The sequence below is a fragment of the Cricetulus griseus genome, chromosome 7, assembly GCF_003668045.3.
Source record: "Cricetulus griseus strain 17A/GY chromosome 7, alternate assembly CriGri-PICRH-1.0, whole genome shotgun sequence".
Classification (NCBI taxonomy): domain Eukaryota; kingdom Metazoa; phylum Chordata; class Mammalia; order Rodentia; family Cricetidae; genus Cricetulus; species Cricetulus griseus.
Window position 1 is genome coordinate 41,934,740 of NC_048600.1, and position 21,664 is coordinate 41,956,403.

The 21,664-nt window shown below is 46.5% G+C and overlaps 2 protein-coding genes across 3 annotated transcripts in view; one reads left to right on the plus strand and one right to left on the minus strand.

Moving 5' to 3' along the window:
• Positions 1 to 2,817: 2,817 nt before the first annotated feature.
• On the plus strand, positions 2,818 to 12,903 carry Nmral1 (NmrA like redox sensor 1). The gene is made up of 5 exons (XM_027424012.2): positions 2,818 to 3,316; positions 6,279 to 6,517; positions 8,409 to 8,658; positions 9,505 to 9,695; positions 10,287 to 12,903. The coding sequence occupies exons 1-5, from the start codon at positions 3,277 to 3,279 to the stop codon at positions 10,464 to 10,466; spliced, it is 900 nt and encodes a 299-aa protein (XP_027279813.1). The 5' UTR covers positions 2,818 to 3,276; the 3' UTR covers positions 10,467 to 12,903.
• Positions 12,904 to 13,667: 764 nt separating this feature from the next.
• Dnaja3 (DnaJ heat shock protein family (Hsp40) member A3) overlaps positions 13,668 to 21,664 on the minus strand; it is a 30,170-nt gene continuing 22,173 nt past the window's right edge. Inside the window, exons 11-12 of one of the 2 annotated variants that reach the window (XM_027424010.2) lie at positions 15,419 to 15,535; positions 13,668 to 14,798 (exon numbers count right to left, since the gene is read on the minus strand). In XM_027424010.2, coding sequence (XP_027279811.1) covers positions 15,432 to 15,535 — 104 coding nt within the window. In that variant the 3' untranslated portion in view covers positions 13,668 to 14,798; positions 15,419 to 15,431. The remainder of the gene's footprint in view (positions 14,799 to 15,418; positions 15,536 to 21,664) is intronic. The other variant, XM_027424011.2, reaches the window with a different exon arrangement.

Below are 21,664 nucleotides of genomic sequence, written 5' to 3' on the forward strand. Positions count from 1 at the left end.
TAAATCTTGGTGGAAATCCGTGATTGTTTTCTGTGATTTATAGAGTTGTTTTTCTGAAGCAGCTTTAGAGCCTTTGGATGACTTTGGTCACAAGACACTCCTGGCACATCACAGCTCTTGGATTATTGGGTACTGCAAACATAATAAGAACTAAAGTAGCTGGGGTGTGATGCTTTCCTTCAGAAAAACATATAGAGACTTTGGTATGAGGAACTTGTTTACCCAAGAAAATCTTTGTGCAGCAATCAATAACTATGCCTTTGTACAGCTGTTCAAGGTTCAGTCCATCAGAGGCTAGACCTCCCTGCTGCCACACAGGCCTAAAAAATTCATTTTAGAATGACCTTTTTCTTTGGCCGACCCATGCAACACAGAACACCCAACAGCCTTCCCAGTGCTGGCATTAAAGGTGTGCACCATCACCATCCGACATTCCTTCCTCCAGAGTAACTCTGCCAACTCTTATTGAAAAGCTAAAAGAACAAAAAACAACACAAAACCAAAAACCCTCCAGTTGAGAAGCTACCAGGTGGACCTACAGCACCAGCTGAGGCTCATGGGGAGAAGTCTCATGGCCAGCCCACTAGGTGAACCTAAGCAGCCTGAGAAGGATGTTTGGACCAATGATCAACCATAGCCATTTGCTTTGGACAAACTTCAGCTATGTGTTTTGGACCAATCAGTCTTGCCTTGTGAGAGACACTGAGATTTGTGCTTGGATTCGGACTGTCGTCTTGTCTCTTAGCACCAATCACCGTCATCTTTTTTGCTAGAGCACAAGGAGATATGTTCCCCCTCTTCTGAGATGGAAATGGCTGCAAGATTATTCAGAGTTCACTGACGCTCTTGATAAGCAATAAGATGGTATAACAGATCTTCCAACAGCCCTCCCCAGAGCTGTGCCTTCAGGTTATGATTGTTAGTTTTTTCCAGGTATCTGTGGAGTGTTCCAGCTGGCTGGTGCTGGCATAATCCAGTTCAGCTGGCTGTTTGACTGCCAGTTCTAGTACATAAGGCAGCAGTATAAAGTCCACCAGCTGTTACTTAGGGAACTAGAATTGCCCCATTCCCCAAAGGCTGTGCTTATTTGCAGGAAAATGAAGCAGAAGGAGCGTTTACAATAAGAACCTGAAGAACTTATCATTAACATCTAATAGTGAGTTTAACAGATGTTTACAATGCTCTACAGATGCCCACCGCCTGCTCAGAAAGACGTGGACTCTCTTTGTCTCATTGGCATAGTATAATAGGGTGGCAGTGATGGCTTGTGCAAAATAAATTCATGAATGGACATCCATGCTCCTGTAAGCAACCCTAAAAAAAATCATAAAAAAAAAAAAAATGAAATCCGGGGCTGGAGAGATGGCTCAGCAGTTAAGAGCACTGACTGTTCTTCCAAAGGTCCTGAGTTCAATTCCCAGCAACCACATAGGGGCTCACAACCACCTTGAATGAGATCTGGTGCTCTCTGCTGGCATGCAGGCAGAAGACTGTATAGACTGTATTCATAATAAATAAATAAAATCTTTAAAAAAATTTAAAAAATGAAATCCTTAAAAAATCATAAGAAAAAAAGGGGGGCTAGAGAGAGGTTTCAGTAGTTAGGAGTACTTGCTGCTCTTCCCGAGGATCCCAGTTCAGTCCCCAGCACCCACATCAGGTATCTCACAACCACATGCAGCTCCAGTTCCAGGAGACCAAACGCCTTTCTCTGTTCTTTGCAGATGCCTGCATGCATGTACACAAAAAACATACAAAGTTTAAAATAGAGTAAAATATTTTAAGTTTTTAAAAAATGTTTAAAATAGCCGGGCGTTGGTGGCACACGCCTTTAATCCCAGCACTCGGGAGGCAGAGGCAGACGGATCTCTGTGAGTTCGAGGCCAGCCTGGTCTCCAGAGCTAGTGCCAGGATAGGCTCCAAAGCTACACAGAGAAACCCTGTCCCGAAAAACCAAAAAACAAACAAACAAACAAACCAAAAAACAAAAACAAACAAACCAAAAAGAACAGCCAGTCTGGTCTACAGAGCCTGTTCCAGGTCAGCCAGAGCTATAACGAGAACCCCATTCGAAAAAACCACTCCCGCCCCCCCCTGCCAAAAAAGAAGAAAAGAAATAAAAAATTAAAAACAATGTAGTTCCTGCAAAAGTGAGTCCGGCATAGAAAGGAGTCCCACAAATGGCCTCAGAGGAGTAAGAGCATGGACACTTAATCATTAGGTGACAGCCAAAGAAAATAGATGTTCATGTATTTATTAAAATAGTAACCAGGGCTGGAGAGATGGCTCAGAGGTTAAGAGTGCCGACTGCCCTTCCAGAGGACCTGAGCTCAATTCGCAGCAACCACATGGTGGCTCACAACCATCCATCATGAGATCTGGTGTCCTCTTCAGGTGTGCAGATATGCATGGAAGCAGAATGATGTATACAAAATAAATAAATAAAATCTTTAAAAAAAATAGTAACCAAAGTGGTGAGACAGAACCTGATCTACATATCAAGTTCCAGGCCAAACGAGACTGCATTGTGGGACCTCATCCCTCATCTATAATAATTATGATGATGATGATAATGCCAAAAACATTTTGTGAGTTTGGATCAATATTTCATACAATGCATATATAACTAGCCAAGCATGGTAATCCATAGCTCCAATTCCAGCACTCAGGAGGCTGAGACGGGTATTCCATGCAGAAGAAACCCCACCTCCCACCTCCCACCCCCATCCAAGTCACATGTCACGCGCGCTTGGGACTAAACGGATCTGCACACTCCGGGCAGTGCGCTCACGCAAACGCTTAAACCCAGAAGCTGCCGCCACATGTAGGGAGGAACCATCTGGGCCAGCGGGAGCGGGGGAGGATAGGTTGAGTGAGCAAGAGCAGGGTTAGGACCAGGACCAGGACCACAGGGGCTTGGAAGCCTGGCAACTGGCTGGCCACATGCATGGTGAGGCCGGGAGGCGCTCTGCAAGCGTAGCCCGGAGGCTGCAGTGGGGCCTGGCAGCTTGCACAGGATTGCACCCCTCCTCTTTTAGTGGACTTTGCAGCAGCCTGGAGAATCCCCGCCAAACCCCGTTCTCACCCAACTCCCCCTACTAGCCTTTGTCACTGGAGTTATGATCTGGGGACTGGAAGCGGAAATCTAGGGACCTGGGTATTGCCAGACGAGAACTCGGAACGCAGGGACCGGACGGCTCCAGGCAGAGATCTTGCCCTTCGCCATCTCAGCTACTCCAGGCCTCTTGGGATTGCGCTCCTTGGGCCCTGGGCCCCATGGCGGATAAGAAACTGGTGGTGGTTTTTGGAGCCACAGGTGAGTGAGCCAGTCCTGGCAAGGTCGGCCGAGCCGGGACCTCTCCCGCCCCTCCTTTGCAGGAAGTGCTACTGTGGTTCCCACACATATGGGTGGGAGGGTGGGGGAGAGGCAAAACCTCACCGCAGATTAGATATATAATCCGAGAACTCAGAAGGCAGAGGCAGAAGTCTTCCTGAGAGTTGGAAGCCAGAAGGTCTACAGAGCAACGTGTGTGTGTGTGTGTGTGTGTGTGTGTGTGTGTGTGTGTGTGTGTGTGTGTGTGTGCATCACGTGTATATTTGCACAGAAGGTCTACAGAGCAACGTGTGTGTGTGTGTGTGTGTGTGTGTGTGCATCACGTGTATATTTGCACAGCAAACCAAACTTAAATTTTCTCCCTCCTCCCCCAGATAACAAATTTCCTTGGTATTTTACCTGAGTAAATGTAAATATCAGCCACGTTTTCAAACAATGGCATGTTACTTTGCTTCCATACACCTCCCGGTCCGCTCTGCCGAACCGTGGTGGTGTGTGGGGTTATTATCTATTTATTTTATGTGAGCGGTGTTTTTCGAGCATGCATGTCTGTGTACCATGTGTTTGAGATGCCTGATGAGGCTAGAAGAGGACATTGGATCCCCTGGAATTATTGTTAGCCAACATGTGAGTGCTGGGGATCAAACCCTGGTCCTCTGTACAAGGTCTAATCTCAGCATTTGGGAGCAGAAGCAGGGGGAATCTCTGACTTCCAGGCCAGCCAGGGCTACATAGCAAGACCCTTTTCAAAATAAAATAAATAATGGGGGCTGCAAAGATGCTTCTTTTTTTTTTTTTTTTTTTTTTTTTTTTTTTTTTTTTTTTTTTCAGCTCTAGCTGTCCTGGAACTTGCTCTGTAGACCAAGTTTGCCTCAAACTCATAGAGATCCATCTGCCTCTTCCTCCTGAGTGCTGGGATTAAAGGTGTGCACCACCACTGCCTGGTTATATCTTTATTCAAGACAGAGTCTCATGATGTAGCCCAGGTGCCCTTGAACTCGTTAAAACACATTTTATGGGCTGGAGAGATGACTCAGAGGTTAAGAGCACTGACTGCTCTTCCAGAGGTCCTGAGTTCAATTCCCAGCAACCTCATGGTGGCTCACAACCATCAGTTATGAGATCTGGTGCCCTCTTCTGGTGTGCAGATATACATGGAAGCAGAATGTTGTGTACATAATAAATAAATAAAATCTTTAAAAAACAAAAACAAAAAAACACATTTTATTAAATTTTATGCTGTGGGTGTGCACATAGCCACTGGGCACTTTTGGAGGTGAAAGTACAACTTGCTGAAAAATTGGTTCTCTCCTTTTTGGTCCCAGAGATGGAGCTCAGATGTTAGACTTAGTGTCAAGCCCCTTTACCCACCAAGGCACTCCATGGTTCAAGGCCTGGAACTTCTGATCCTGCTTCCACAGCCTCCTCAGTTATGGCTGTGGTCCACTATTAGGAGCCTTAGTGTTTGTGGTGCTGGAGATGGAACCCAAGACCTCACAGGAATCCGGCACTCTACCCTTGATCCATTTGTGCCCCACCCTCACTCCCATCCCAGTATAGTTGAAAAAAAAGTTTTGGTTTTGAAGCATGGTCTCACTTTGTAGGTCTGGCTGTCCAGGAACTCACTGTGTATACCAAACTGTCTTTGAACTCACAGAAATCCACCTACCTTTGCTTCCAGAGTTCTGGGATTAAAGGCATGTGCTTTCATACCTGGCCCAATTTTCCTTTTTTAAGGTGGATTGTGACATCCAGACAGACTAGCTTTAAACTCCTTCCGTCCAAGCTGTTCTTCCTCATCAGTGGCCACTGCCTGGTTAGAAAATGTTGCCAGGCTCTGGTGGAGCACACCTTTAATCCCAGTACTCGGGAGGCAGAGGCAGGCGGATCTCTGCTATTCAAGGCCAGCCTGGTCTACAGAGTGAGTTCTGGGCCAGCCAGGGCTACACAGAAAAAGCCTGTCTCAAAAAACCCCCCAAAATGCCGGGCGTTGGTGGCAAATGCCTTTATTCCCAGCACTCGGTAGGCAGAGGCAGGCGGATCTCTGTGAGTTGGAGGCCAGCCTGGTCTCCAGAGTGAGTGCCAGGATAGGGTCCAAAGCTACACAGAGAAACCCTGTCTTGAAAAACAAAACAAAACAAACAAAACAAAACAAAAAAAAGGCAAAGAAATGCTTACAGAACACCTTACTTCAGTTCCCAGCACCCATGTTGGCCCAATCACAACTGTCTGTAACTCTGGTTTTAGGGGATCTACTGCCCTTTTCTGGCTTCCATGGACACCAAGAACATATGTGCTATACAAGCACACATAGAGGCAAACATTCATACATATAAAATAAATCTTTTTTTTTTTTTAAAGATTTTATTTATTATGTATACAACATTCTGCTTTCATGTATATCTGCACACCAGAAGAGGGCACCAAATCTCATTACAGATGGTTGTGAGCCACCATGTGGTTGCTGGGAATTGAACTCAGGACCTCTGGAAGAGTAGTCGGTGCTCTTAACCTCTGAGCCATCTCTCCATGTAAACCTCATGCTGTGGTGGCTCATGCCTATATTTCCAACATTCTGGAGAAAGAGGTCAGAAGAAAAAAACATTCAAAGTCTCTAAACAAACAGACAAATCAACAACAAACTAGTAAAGAAGCCGAGTTTGGTAGTATGTTTCTTTAAATGCAAGCACTTAAGAGGCAGAGGCAGGGGGGATCTCTGTGTGGTCAGGGCCAGCCTGGTCTACATCTGATTTCCAGGTCAGCCTAGGCTTCACAGTGAGATTCTGTCTCAAAACAAAACAAAAGCAACCTCCCCCAAATCTAGAAAACCTAAAAGTAGTTTAGCAACACTCATATATCTCTGTGCATTTTTTTGTCCTGGGGAGCAATCTCTTCTGGGCTCTACTCTGCTTAACTCTGGCAGTTGTGATCTTACTCTTCATAGGTGCCCAAGGTGGCTCAGTGGCACGCACATTGCTGGAAGATGGGACATTCAGGGTACGAGTGGTAACAAGGAACCCAGAGCAGAGAGCAGCCCAAGAGCTGAAGCTGCAAGGTGCTGAAGTAGTACAAGGAGACCAGAATGACGATGCTAGCATGGAGCTGGCACTAACAGGAGCCCATGCCACCTTCATTGTGACCAATTACTGGGAGCATTGCAGCCAGGACCGAGAAGTTAAGCAGGTAAGGGTGTGAGAAGGCCCTGGGCCCCAGCTGACCCGGAGGGCAGCTTTGACTTGCTAGGGAGGGCTAAGCACTTCAGGCCCCGCTTTTTTCTTGTTGCTCATCAAACACAGATGGAGGACACACCCTCCACCTAGCTCTTGAGACCCTGCATAGGCAAACCACTACATCCTGCAGCACATGGGACAAGGATCTGGTTGAAACAGATTTGTCTCCTCAATCCTGGGAAACCCTTGTGATCCCCCTGGGGCTACAATAACCAGACTCCAGGTAGCCCAAAGCCACAGAAATTGTCTTACAGTTCTAAAAGCTAGGTGCCAGATCGAGGTGCCACTACGGTCACAGTCCCTTCAAACACTTCAGGAGGGGTGCTTCTTCAGCTCTTCCAGCTTCTGTGGCTCTAGGTGTACCTATGCTTATGTATCATGCCAGTATATGCCTCCAAATTCTGGCTTCTTCTTGTATGTTTTGTTTTGGCAGGGAGGGGTAACACAAGGTCTTGCTATGTAGCCCAAGTCAACCAGGAACCTGTAATCTTGAATGCTAGGATTATAGGCATTATGCTAGGATTATATGCCACTATGCCTGGCTTATTATTAATAATTTAACTTATTTTTATTTTATGTTTGTGGTGTTGTCTATGTTATTTTCTATTGATATGAAGGGACACTATGAACAAAGCGACTTGTGAAAGAAAATGTTTATTAGGGCTCATGGTTCCAGAGGGTTTGAGTCCATGATCGACATGGTGGGACACATGGCAGGAGACAGGGAGGCATGACACTGGAACATGGGTACAAGGCCCAAAGAGAGTGACTTAGGAATGCCGTGGGCTTTTGAGAACCATCCCCAGTGACACACCTTCTCCAATAAAGCCATATCTCCTAATTCTTCCCAAATAGTCCTACCAGTAGGATCAAGTATTCAAGCCTATGGGGACTGTTCTCATTCAAACCACCACAAGTGTCTTGTCTGAATTTATGTCTGTGCACCTCTTGCATGCATTGCTCACAGAGGCCAGACGAGGGCATCAGATTCCCCTGGAACTGGAGTTACAGTTGTGAGCTACTATATGGGTGCTGGGAAGTGAATCTGGATCCTCTGGAAGAATAGCCAGTGCTCTTAACTAATGAACCATCTCTCTAGACACTTGGCTCTCTTCTCTTAGGAGGATATTTACTTTGTATTTAGGATTTGTGTGATTGATCTAGGATGATCAAATCTCAAGACTGCTAATATTATCTACAAAGACCCTGTCTCCAAATCAAGTCACATTTACAAGTTTGCAGGGATACGGTATGGGCAGATCTTTTGGGGGGGGCTGTGATTACATATTCCCAACTTTAATGGTATGGATCATTGTTTATTAACCAGTGGGGTCACAATGGATGGACTACTTGTCCTGGGTCACACAGCCCAGATGGACCTGAGTGGCCTTTGTGCTTAGCCATTAAGCTATAGCATCCCCAAAGAGGACTCTGAGCTCTCCAGTGAAGGCAGCTAAGTTCTTCAGTCAGCAAAAAATGGAGTATGCGCATCAAAAAGGCTTCTCTGCACCACTTCACTAGGCAGCCTTGCTCCCTTTTTATAGTTTTCTTTTTTTTTTTTTTTTAAGATAAGGACACATGTAGCTGAGGTTGGCCTTGAACTCCTGATCTTCCAGGCTTCCCCTCTGACCTCACTTAGAAACCCCTTGGTGACCCTGGAGTTTGAAAGCTTAGTGTGGTGCTGTACCTGAGCATTATTCCAGAGCAGAGGGCTTCCTTGGGGTAGGTGGGTCTGGCTTTAGCATCACAGTTTAGGGTGCTGTGGAGTTAATTCATGTGTAGGGGAGGAGGGTCAGGAACACACAGCCCTCTTACCCTCGAAGTCTCTCCTTCCTGCTTCCCAGGGCAAGCTTCTAGCAGATTTAGCCAAACGCTTGGGCCTCCATTATGTCGTCTACAGTGGCCTGGAGAACATCAGGAAGCTGACGGCAGGAAGGCTGGCAGCAGGCCACTTTGATGGCAAAGGGGAGGTGGAGGAATATTTCCGAGACATCGGTGTTCCCATGACCAGTGTGCGGCTGCCTTGCTATTTTGAGAACCTCCTTTCCTATTTCCTGCCCCAGAAAGCTGCAGATGGAAAGAGCTACTTGCTGGGTGAGTGTCTTACTGCACAGTGAAACACAGTTCACAGTAAATGAAGCAACAGGTTTGGCTGAAAGTGGGGTTGTCACTGGATCACTCTGGGTTTAAGCCTAGGCTCCCTGACTTTAAGCTTGATACTGGAAGAGTCATATTTTTTGTTTTGTTTTTTTTTTGTTGTTTGTTTTTGTTTTTTGAGACAGGGTTTCTCTGTGTAGCTTTGGAGCCTATCCTGGCACTCGCTCTGGAGACGAGGCTGGCCTCCAACTCACAGAGATCCGCCTGCCTCTGCCTCCTGAGTGCTGGGATTAAAGGCCTATGCCACCAACGCCCGGCTAGAGTCATCTAACTTAAGTAGGCCTCGACTTAAAATTCTGTGAAATGGGTTTAACACAATGGTCCTTTGGAGTAATGAGAAAACTAGCCAGCGTTATGACTGCTCTTGGAACAGAAGGTGGAGGATGTAGATAGTATTTGCTGGCCAGTCTGTAAACAAACTGGATGGCCGACCTAACTTGGAAGGAACCTCAGCTAACTTGTGTCCTGTCAGTTGGTCAGTGGATTAGAGCAGGATGTATTGGAGGCCAAAGCTGAAGGGGCTGGTGCCTGCTGGCTGTTCTTTGCTCTCTATCACTCACCTTCTTGTGAGGATACAGGTGTTGGCAGAGTTCAGGAGTCCTATCTGCCCAATGAACAACAGACCACTGGCACACTTACAGTTTGCAAAACTTAAGTGTTGCTGACACTACATATCCATACTGGATATGTGTGGATGCCCAGAGGACTGACTGCTGGGAAAACCAGCTGCAAATCCCTTCCGAGGAACTCTGTCCCTGATAGCACACTTATCTGTTCTCACAGACTTGCCCATGGGTGATGTCCCCATGGATGGAATGGCAGTGAGTGACCTGGGCCCCGTGGTGCTCAGCTTGCTGAAGAAGCCAGAGGAGTATGTAGGGCAGAACATCGGGCTCAGCACCTGCAAGCACACAGCAGAGGAGTATGCTGCACTGCTCACCAGGCACATTGGCAAGACTGTACATCACGCAAAGGTGGGTTCTTCCCTCCCCAAAGCTGTGAGGCTCCAGATCTTGCAAGATGCTCCTAACTCCCAAAAGGAGTTTACTTTTTAAGACAGGCAGGTGGATCTCTGTGAGTTCGAGGTCAGCTGGTATACAGATTGAGTACCAGGACAGCCAGGCTACACAGAGAACCTGCCTGCAGGGGTGGGGGTCGATAAATGATAAAATGTGCACTAAGTGGCCAAGTGGCTTTAAAAGAGGTGGGACTAAGTCAAGGTTGTGGAGGAACTGAGGAGCTCAAGAGTTCAGATTGGGTTTGGAAGAAAAAAAGGGATAGTTTTGGCTTTTGAACAAGGAAGTGATACAGCTGACTTCAGCTCTGAAAGGCTCTGATGGCTTTCATCTTATAACTTTGAAAGAACAGTCTTTAAACTGATCAGTGCCTGTCAGAAGCCATGGTTTCTGTACTTCTGTCTTTCTATTTGGACGTGCTCACGTGGCCTCAAAGTAAGAGCCAGCACAGCTATATACCCTGGCTTCCCAGGACTCAGGAGGAAGCCAAGCCTACCTGGTGTCACTGGGGCTGTGAAGGAGGCAGACATGTGGGCTCTTTGTTTCCAGACAACTCCTGAGGACTACGAGAGGCTTGGCTTCCTGGGGGCCCGAGACTTGGCCAACATGTTCCGTTTCTATGCCCTGAAACCTGACCGGAACATTGATCTAACCCTGCAACTCAACCCCAAGGCCCAGACATTGGACCAGTGGTTGGAGCAGCACAAAGGGGACTTTGCACAGCTGTGACCTTGAACCCTCATCTGGGGAATGAGAGGTACAATCATCTTTTCTTTTGTGATTTTGGGTTTTTCCCCAAATAAACCATGTTCACACAGACGGTTTCCCACAAGAAAAGGCCTCTGTTTGTGGGAAGTTAGTTGGAGTGGCAGCTGCATGAAAATGCCCTGATGGCATGGGAACACTAGTAGGAGGCACCAAGTAGGCACAAGGGCTTGTTTGGTATCTTTAAAGTAACGAAGTTACTCCACCTTTAACCCTGAGCAGTGTGGGCACATGATCCACAGGGAATCTCAGTGGAACCTCAGCCAGCCACCAGCAGCAATGTTTTGACATCCCGGCAGGCAGGGCTGGAGGCCCTGAGACCACCTGTGCATTTGTTCTGAATGAGGACAGACAACTAATAGAGAAGTCCTGGACCTTTGTCCTTTTCTCTCTCTTCACCAGAGCTCTGGACAGATGTAGCCAAGCTAGAAATAACCTTGGAGCTAGGGAGCTGGCCCAGTGAAGTGCTTGCTGCGCAAGCATGAGGTCCTGAGTTTGATTCCTGGCAGCCACTTATAGAAACAGGCAGGTGTGGATCTATAATAGAAGGAAGTCTCTGGAGCTCACTAGTCTTGACTTGAACCAGTGAGGGCCAGACCTACCTCACAAAATCAGGTGGGGAGTGATGAGAGGAGGGCATCCAACATCAGTTTCTGGCCTTCATGTTTACATAGGCGTGTTCACCTGTACAGGTGTGTAACATGTACACATGCATACAAACACACCCATACAGAAAGAACCAACGTGGCAGAGCTGTGGACCACTGTGGAGATGAGGCAATGTTGCCTGTGGCTAAGACCAACATGATAGGTCTGCTTACCTCTGAGCCCTTCAGAGGAAGCCATGGTAAGTCTGAGAATTCACAGCTGGGTATGGTTAGTCTAACAACTGACACATCATCTTTTTATTGTCCTTCCCTGACATCAGACTCTTCTAGCAGGGAAAGGAGCAGTGATCCCATCAAATGCATTTCTCCCAGACTCTTGACTGAAGCATGTCTTTGGCAATTTACTGTGTCACACCTTAAAATATGGGGTAAGCAGATGAGTTATACTGTCTGTCTGCCTTGAGGAAACTTTTTTTTTTTTTTTTTTGAGACAGGGTTTCTGTGTAGCCCTGGCTGTCCTGGAACTTGCTCTTTAGACCAGGCTGGCCTCAAGCTCAGAGATCTACCTGTTTCTGCCTCCCCAGTACTGGGACTAAAAGTATACACCACTACCACCTCTTGTGCAAAATAGTGCTTAGCACTTTGCTATCCTATATTTTATCTGCCACACCAAGCCAAAATCCTGCTAATCTCCACGTGCCTTCCAGTGGGAACACCCTAAATTTCAAATGAAGCTGAATGGAAAGCCACACACTGCTCTTCAGGTTGTTCTGTGTGTCAGAAATTACCTGCACTGCACACAAAACACCTTGTGTTACAAGCCATTTCACCAAAATAAGACAGTAATGTTCACCTCTTCATTTTCCCATCTCCTGCTATAGCTAAATGTCAAGACATAGACTCTTCTTCCACTCTGAGTACCTGGCACTAAGTTACCCTCTACAGACATCTGCAAACCTTGGGCTGTATTCTTGTGGTGGCCACAAGCAGTGCAGGAAACCCCCTGCAATCCCAGGAAGTAAGGTGTCAAGGACCCAACAGAGGGGACAACCAGTCCTCCTCTACAGTCTAATGCAGCCTGCTGGACTTAAACCATGTTGCTAAGATTGGCCTTGAATTTCTGCTTCCATCTCCCATGGTGCTCCAATTCCAGCTCAGAGGCCACAAAGAAGTCTAGAAACAAATGCCTCAGGAGCTATGTGTAGAAATAAGCCCACTTACACCTGGAGCTGAGACTTCACTCTAATGCTGCCTAGCTACCTTTTATCCACGTAAGGGTCTCCAGCAAATCAACAATGATGCCCTAGCCAAAGAATCACCTTCCTCTTCCAAGTCTCTTCCTAGCCCCTGAGACCTGACTGATTTCTTCAGAAAGAAACCTGCACCTTCCTGAGAAGACTGTCTAGCCCCATTATTGTTGCATCCCACCCGGTGTCTAGTGTGGTACCACACCTATGCTGCATGCCCACAGCAGGCAGCCAATAAACATTTTACTGCAAAAAATACTGGTAGGTATTCAAGTTAACAGAATGTTACTCTTGAGTCTTTTCCACTCACCAGCTCTCCCCCAAACTTTTCCCCCCCAGCCCAGTAAATCCTTCCATATCTTTCTCTGCTCATCTCAAAAGCTGTTAAGGCTTTGCTGGAACCCTGGACTAGTTAAAATACAATAAACAAAACATACATGTTTTGAGACAGAGTTTTGGTTAGAATTTGCCAAGAAGACCTGGCTACCCCTGCCTCCAACTTCTGGGATTGAAGGCATACACCACCATACCCAGACAGCAATAAGCAAAAATCAACCTTTGGGAATTGGGTCTCTCCTTCTACATATGGGTCCCTGGGATTGAATTCAGGTCATCAGGCTTGGTGGCAAGCACTTTTACCCAGAGTCATCTTGCTAGGCCCAAAAAGTTTAAAATTGGGCACTGGTAAGATGGCTCAGCGGTTAAGAGCATTTGCTCCTTTTGCAGAGGACCTGGGTTTGGTTCTTAGCACCCACATAGTAGCTAACAACACCTTGTAACTTAAGTTCCAGTAGATACCACACCCTCCTGTTGCCTCAGTGGGTACCTTGTGCACGTGGTGCATAGACATGTGTGGACGAACACCTTTACATATTCTTTCTTTGTAATGTAATATAGGAAAATGCAGATGAGGGAATAGCTCAGTAGTAGAACACTTGCCTAGCATACCAAAAGTCCTGGAATCAATACCAGGTACTACCTTCACAAAAAGAGCTCCAGCCTGGGCTACATAGCAAAGCAAAGACTGAAAAATAGAAAATCAACAAAGGACACAGAGCACATGCACATTTCTCAGCAGGGCTCTCCAATCTACCAGGTTTCAAGAGTTTGCTCACAGAGGAACATTGTATCATGGCAAGGACCTGTTCTGGAAATGGGAGCAGGACATCTGTATTGTAAGCCCACTAGGTCCACCTTGCTGGCGGGGGGAGGAATCTGAACTAGCATATGCTGCCAGCTGACTCCCCTGCTACCTCTGCTGGGCCACCTGCAGAAGCTAGTTTGAACTCCCAAAGAAGAAATGACCACAACTTTGGTTTTAAATATCTTTTGTAGTAGATCATCTTATTTACATTGATACAGAATCACTTTACATTAAATCAGACACTAAGAAATGCTTTACTTTTGTAAATTATAAAGGAAAAGAAAGAAACTACAGAGATAAGTGTTCTTCATTAGCCTGTCTTACACTAGCTCCAGGATCTTGGAACACAGAAACTGCAACATGCTACCACCAGCAGAGGCTGGAAATAGGTTGCTTTACATGGTGGAGAGTCTTCACCGATGACACTGTGCTTTCCCCTCTTAACATTCATATAGGAAAAGACAATGATTCTTACCATTGAGTAATTTAAATACACTCTGGAAATCAAATGCCAGCAGTGGAAGAGGGGAGAACCAAGCCCTGGCTGGCAAAGCTATGGGTCCCCAGAGGCTGAAGGCTGTCCCACATGACCATGGTAACTTCGGTCAAAGGGCAGAAAACACCCCCACACCTAACTAGAACAATCTAATCAGCTGTCATCTGAGGTGAAGTGGATAGAGGGACTGTTACACAAGTGTGCCTCCCGGGGCCCTGGCACCCACTCTCCAGCTGCTTGGTACCTTCAATAAAACAAAAGCAAACCAACTCCAAGGTGAGTGGCAGATACCTCAGCAGAACCTGTCAGGAAAGATGGTGCTGGTGGGGTGTGCTGCCCCTGGGTCCTGGAGAAGACCACATGTCAAGAAGGACGTATTTCAGAACCTCCATGAGGTTTGTTGAGAGGGAAATTAATCACTTCACAACGTGTGCAGCTTAAGGCTTCATTTTAAGCTTAAGCACGGCCTTTAATTTTTTTAAGCTCTACTACATGCGATTCCAGATTATTTTTAGTGCTGCAAGAAGAGTCCAAGTGTTTTACACTGCCTGAGCTAGAAGCAAGTCACCTAAGGTGGGCAGGATATTTCCACTAGCCCAAAGGCCACACATCACTACCTAAGGGCAGTCACCATGACCTTCTATGCAGAGACGTGTCATCACGTAGTTTTGCGATTGGTAGGTGGTTCAGAGGGCTCTGTAGACAGGGCTCCGTGCTGCTGTTCTGGGATCCTCCTGTGTCAGACGCCCTGGCCATGGAGAGGGACTGCTGTTCCTGATCTAGTTTCCAGTTGACCGTTTTCCTGAGCCAAGGAGACAAACAGTTATACCCCACATCTCAGAAGAACATATTGCTGTGAGAAAGGTTCTGTTAATCCCTGGAGAATGGCTGTGCTTCGAAGGTCAAGAGCCTCAGGACCTGGGGTGAGCATAAATGACAGTGTTTCTCCAGGCACAGAAAACAAGCACTCCTCCTCAGCAGACCCAGACTTGTACAGCACCACCCTGCCTGGGTACAACAGATGTTAAAAGCTGCAGGAAGCGGAGAAGATCTGAGTTCTAGGCTTGGCTCCGCCACAATTTGCCTTCTGGACTGTGGGCAAGCTGATCTCACCACTGAGGGAGAAGAGCCCCTGGGAAATGATATAAGGAGGGCCGTGAGGCAGCCCCAAATTTAACCCATCTAGGAAGGAATCTAAATTCAAATGAAGAGACTGACCACTGCTGCCTGCTCCACCCTGTGCTGGCTAAGTACCATATGCTCCGCTCCGAGCAATGAGAGAATGCCATATTTACGCCTTTGACTGGCACCTCTCCCAGCTTCTGGGGTAGGGCATGGTGGGGTTTGATGTTGGTTAAAATGACCAGAAGAGAGATTAGTTCACAGAGGGAAACAGGGAAGAAAGCTCACAGGTTTTCCTACCTCAGCAGGGGTATCAGGAAGTAAACATTTTCTTAAGTTTGGAAAGGAATCCCTCATTGTCCTCCCCAGCCTCTCGCCTATCCATGCTTCCTGCGGAGCTATCCATGGTTCTGCCACCTGGGCACAAACAGCAGAAAGAACGGAGGTCAACCAAGATCATACACCTCCATGCAGCAAGTGCCAGCCCCACCTACCCATGCCTAGCTGCCCAGGGGCTGGTATTCAATGAGCTGCCAGGGCCCACTCCAGGAACACAGGGGCCACTCTCAGGCTGGCAAGGGGATACCTAAAGTATTCGTATCAGACTGAAACAAATGGGACACTGAGCCTCGGGACATCACAACTCTTCTTAGAGCCACAGACCCATAGAAGGAAAACAAAACAAAACAAAACAAAAACAAAAACAAAAAAAGGGGGGGGAGACAGACTATCTGTAATCTGAAAATTAACAAGGCAACACTAAATGCCAGAGGCCTTGAGGCCAAGCCACATCATCAGCATTCTTGATGTGTACACATCACAGCTACATGTACACAGAAGCAATGTTATCAGGTCCACCTAGAGTCCCAGAGCCAGCCAGCAGGAAGCAGAATTGAGCTTGAACCCAGCCCAGACTCTTAACCATCAAACTACTGGCTATAAGATAAGGAATGAACCTCAAGAAAATATCAAATTTCTGAACCCACTGCTGCATTTCACACATTATAAAATGCCTAAGATAACCAATGAGGGAGTCACTCATGCACTCTTGTACACCCCACCTTGTCTCTTACAATGCCACTGAGGTGTATATTACTCTGGCATCTAACCCTGACTGCTGCAGGTAATACACAGCTGCATGGCTGGGTTTTTAGGGCCAAGACTAAGGTTACCTAACTGCACAAGAAGCTTGCCAACCTTGAAAGAGGAAGGCAAACATTTGCTATATGAGTTAAACTATACACTTATAATATCATTTTGCTTGTTTTGGCTTTTCCTTATTTACGACAAGGTCTCATAGCACAAGCTGGCCTTGGACTCACTCTATAGCCCAGACTGGCTTTGAACTACTGGTCCTTCTGTTCCACTACTCCTACATATAGGCATGAGCCACCATGCCTGGTAACTGTTAACGTTTATTTATTTAGTGTGTGCATGTATGTGTGTGAGGATGCACATACAGGTGCACGCAACGGAATGTGTGTGTGTGGAGGTGAGAAGACGACTTGCAAGGGTCAGTCTGTCCTTCCAACAAGTGGGCTCCAGAGGTTGTACAGTGTACACCAATTAAGAGCCTGGTGTGGCGGTGCATACTTTTAATCCTAGCATTTGAGAGACAAAAACAGGGAGATCTCTTTGAGTTTGAGGCTAGCCTGGTCTATACAGTGAGTTCAGGCCAGCAAAGGCTACAAAGTAAGGCCTTATTTTAAAATAAAATAGCCCCAGCTTCCAACAACTATCAGGTCTGAGTCAACTGAGGCTCTTCAGAGGCATGGCTCTGAGAACAAGGGTAGGTAGGCAGTTTTGTGGAACACTGTTGTTTAACATAATAGCCACTGTCATCACAGCAGCTAGGACAACTTGCAAGATACTCTCAGAATTGGGCCTTTTGATGATCTTGAAAGATGGATTGGGGAGACCCTCACCTTCACTCCCCCCTGCACCTCCTGCCAGCTGAATGCACTTCTACTCCATAGTATGTGTCCTCTGCAAGGTTAACCGAAAAGGGACCCCATGATGCAGCTCCCATTAGGTCGTTACCCATGTGTAAGACATTTCTATACTGTGATTTTTTTTGGGGGGGGGGTCACTGACATTCCTGTAAGTAGCCCTTCACACATGTCTGGAAGTAAACCCAAAAAATTCACTAGTTCCCCCAAGCTAGACATGGGCAGAACTACTTTAGTCTGTCATTGGTTCCCTATCTGGGATGAGCAGACATTTGTTCACTTACATTGCCTTAACAAAAGTTCACACAACATATAGGTACAGCATAAACAGCAGGACCACAGCTCACTCTGTCTGGGCATACACAGAGCTAGGGTATACCCTTTGAAAAGGAATGGTGTTCTGAGCAAAATGCTGAAAAAGATCCAGGCAATCAGGACTGGAAGATGGCTTAACAGAGATTGCTGCTCTTGTGGAGGACCTGGATTTGGTTCCCAGCACCCACCTGAAGGCTTACAACCATTTCTAACTTCAGTTCCAGGGAATTCAATGACTTATGATCTCCATGGGCACCAGGCAAGCACATGGTACAAGCCATACATGCAGGCAGAACACATTAAAAAAAAAAATACACTTAAGGGGTTGGAAAGAGGTCTCAGAGCACTGGCTGCTCTTCCAGAGGTCCTAAGCTCAATTCCCAGCAACTACATAGTGGCTCACAACCATCTGTAATGAGACCTGGTGCCCTCTTCTGGCCTGCAGGCATAAGCAGGCAAAACACTATGCATAGTAAATAACTTTAAAAAAAATACACAGGCAAAAATTTAATTAATCTTTAAGAAAAAGGAAAAAATGCTTAAAAAATATGGGTTCCTGGGCAGAGGTGGCACACGCCTTTAATCCTAGCACTAGGAAGGCAGAGGGAAGAGGATCTCTCTGAGTTCGAGACCAGTGTGGTCTACAGAGTGAGTTTCAGGACAGCGAGGGAAACACAGAGAAACCCTGTCTCAAAAAACCACAAATAGAAAAAAAAATATATATCTGGGTAATCAACAAAATTAGTAGGGGTACATCTGAGCTGCAGGCCTCTTCACACCGCTCATTCTGTGCATAACACTTCCTGACTGGAGGCCCAGAGGCCAGGTGTGCGCTGCTTCAATTCTGAGCACTCCCTTTTCTAATATAGAAAGGTTTACATAACATAAATCACTTTTTTTGTTTGTTTGTTTTTTTGTTTTTCAAGACAGGGTTTCTCTGTGGCTTTGGAGGCTGTCCTGAACTAACTCTTGTAGACCAGGCTGGTCTCGAACTCACAGAGAACCGCCTGCCTCTGTCTCCCGAGTGCTGGGATTAAAGGCGTGCGCCACCAACGCCCGGCAAATCACTGTTTTTAATAACACAAATCTATAAACCATGGAGTTCCCATCCCTCCTGAGTCTCCTAAGACAAAAAGAGCAGGAGCTTTGCATGTCATGTCTTTGGTAAATAAATGGCAAACTTAGTGTGTTAACATTATAAATTACCTCTGATGGCACTTCTAATACATGACAGGTACCACACCATTGGCTTTACCACTTTATCTCACCAAATTGCTTAGATGCACTACGTTTTGTTTTTTTGAGACAAGTCTCATGGAGCCCAGGCCTGACTGGAACTGATTACGTAGTGGAGGATGACCTTGAACTCTTGATTCTCCTGCTTTATCTCTCAAGTGCCAGGGTGACAGGATTAGGCCACCTTGCTCATGTAAGTAGTGCTTCTGTTACTCCCAACTTACAGAGGAAACTGAGGTTCTGAGAGGTAGTTTGTCTAAAGCTTCACAGCTGACGGTGACAAAGCTGGACCATGAACCATCTCATCACTAAACCTAGGCTCTGAGTGGGGCACAAAAACACTTCCTGACTGTCAACTCTTTTCTCCCCCAATTCTGCTCTTCTTTTTTCTGAGACAGGGTTTCTCTGTGTAGCCCTGGAACTCAGAGATCCTCCTACCTCTGCCTCCCAAGTTCTGGGCTTAAAGGTGTGCACCACCATCGCCAGGCTTAATTTATTATTTCATGCATGAAAATAACGTATCTTGATCATATTCACCCCTTACTCTTCCCTCCAATTCTCTGCAGGAACCCCCAGCACAAAGACTTTGAAACTCTAAATCACATGTTAGAGACCAGTTCTGAGTGCTGAACAAAGGCAATCAGCTGTACAAATGCTATTTGCTCCCACAGACTGCTTTCTGAGGACTAGGTGGGGCAAGAAGAGGCAGGATGTATCCTAGGTGCCTGGGGCACAGATGTGAGCCCTTGGCTTCCAAGGCTGCTGCTGCTACTTATTTGACAGTTTCCCTGTGTAGCTTTGGAGGATGTCCTGGAACTAGCTCTTGTAGACCAGGCTGGCCTCAAACTCACAGAGATCCGTCTGCCTCTGCCTCCCGAGTGCTGGGACTAAAGGTGTGCGCCACCACTGCCCGGAGCAATTGTTGCTACTTCTTTTAAGGCCTTGAACTCCCAATTCTTCTGCTCAGCCTCCGAGAGCCAGATTATAGATTCATGTCATACATCTACATCTAGCTCTAACCCTGCTTTAAATAAGCCTAGGACACTTTATACTTCAGAATAAGCAGGTGTTTATTGCCCCAAGGAAGTCTTTTCGAGGTTAAAGAGCACCACTCAATGCTCCCAGTGATGCCACCAGCTGGAAAGTACAGCAGGAGGGAAGCTAGGGAATGCAAACAACTTCTAGTAAAATCCTAGTTTCCCCACTTCTAAGGAGTCTCAGGCAGAAGGGTCTTAAATGCCAGACTAGTCTCAGCAACATAGCAAGGCTGTCTTATAGACAAAACCATACTAAAACACCAGCCAAATAAAAGCCTAAACCAAAAGCACACAGACAAAAAAACAAAACAAGGCCAGGAGTTGGTGGTGCATGCCTTTAATCCCAGCACTCCAGAGACAGAGGCAGGCGAATCTCTGAGTTTGAGACCAACCTGGTCTACAAGAGCTAGTTCCAGGACAGCGTCCAAAGCCATAGAGAAACCATGTCTCGAAAAAACCAAAACAAACAAACAAAAACCAACCCTACAATTTTGCTAAATGTCTGAACTAAGAGATTTTCGGTCTAGAAAAACTTGACTGTTGGTGCAGTACGTCTACAAGTGGATTCTAAGGGTGACATTCTTCATAGCCTAAAGAGAGGCTTATTCAAACCCAGGTGGCATCATTCAAAGCCAGTATTAAGTTGTTGTGGTTATGTGTTTGTATGTTTTGGTGGGGGGTGTTGAGACACAGTCTCACTAGGTAACCTTGGATTGCCTGGAACTCAGTATATAAACCAGGCTGGCATTGGATTTATGGTGATTCTCTGGCCTCTGCCTCCTGAGTGTAGGTGTGTGGAATATGCTAAACAGTGTGCATGTAGGAGTCAGGACAACTTGGTGGGAAATGGTCTTCTTGAACTAAGGGCAGTCCAGGGTTCAGCTCAGGTCATCAGGCTTGGAGGCCAGGCCCTTTACTCACTACACTACCCTGCAGGCCCTCTTTTTATTGTTTTGTTAGTGTGGGGGTGGTTTCGTGTGTCTTAAGCTAGCCTTTAACTTTTTTTTTTTTTTTTTGTTTTTCGAGACAGGGTTTCTCTGTGTAGCTTTGGAGCCTGAGCCTATCCTGGCACTCACTCTGGAGACCAGGCTGGCCTCGAACTCAGAGATCCTCCTGCCTCTGCCTCCTGAGTGCTGGGATTAAAGGCGTGCGCCACCAACGCCCGGCTAGCCTTTAACTTTTGATGTAGCTAAGGATACTCTTGAACTTCTGGTCCTGCCCAAATGCTGGGGTTACAGGCGTGTACCACACCTGTTTATTGTAATGAAGAACAAACCCAAGGAGGGCCTCAGGCATGCTAGGCAAGCACTTCATCAACTGAGCGATTTTATAAAATCATATCTGGGAGTCAAATTCCCAGTGGAATGCAATTTTAAAAACAATGACAACAGATTAACAGAAGAAAAATTTTGCCAGGTAGAGTTGGTGCACACCTTTAATCCCAGCATTTGGGAGGCAGAGGCAGGCAGATCTCTGTGAGTTCAAAGCCAGCCTGGTCTACAGAATGAGCTCCAGGATGGCCAGTGCTGTTATATAGAGAAATCTTGTCTCAGAAAAAAAAAAAGTGTCAACATTCTACCATGCCCCAACCTGAGCCCAGTCCTGCAGAACCTGTAACCCCAGCATTTGGGCAGGAGAGGAAAACAGTTGTGTACAGAACAAATTTCACACATTAGGAGATTTTGGGACATGTCAGAAAGAAGTTACAGGTACACAATGAGAATTCTATGGAGCAAATAGTCCCACTTTCTATTTACCTTAAAAGACAGAGCAATAGGAGGCCTGGGCAATCTATGGGGCCTCTGGTAGTGGATCAGTATTTATCCCTAGTATACGAATGAACTTTGGGAGCCCACTCCACATAGAGAGATACTCTCTCAGTCTAGACACATGGGCCCTGCTCCAAATAATATTACAGACTTTGAAGATCCCACATGGAAGGCCTCACCCTCCCTGGGGAGCAGAAAGGGGATGGGATGGGGGGTTGGTAGGGGGCAGGGGAGGAGGGA

What these genes read in the sequence shown, in the direction of transcription:
- Nmral1 (XM_027424012.2), top strand. Translation starts at nt 3,277, where the DNA reads ATGGCGGATAAGAAACTGGTGGTGGTTTTTGGAGCCACAG. An exon ending in AGGACCGAGAAGTTAAGCAG is followed by an intron (nt 6,518 to 8,408) that starts GTAAGGGTGTGA and finishes CCTGCTTCCCAG; the next exon opens with GGCAAGCTTCTAGCAGATTT. An exon ending in TGGAAAGAGCTACTTGCTGG is followed by an intron (nt 8,659 to 9,504) that starts GTGAGTGTCTTA and finishes CTGTTCTCACAG; the next exon opens with ACTTGCCCATGGGTGATGTC.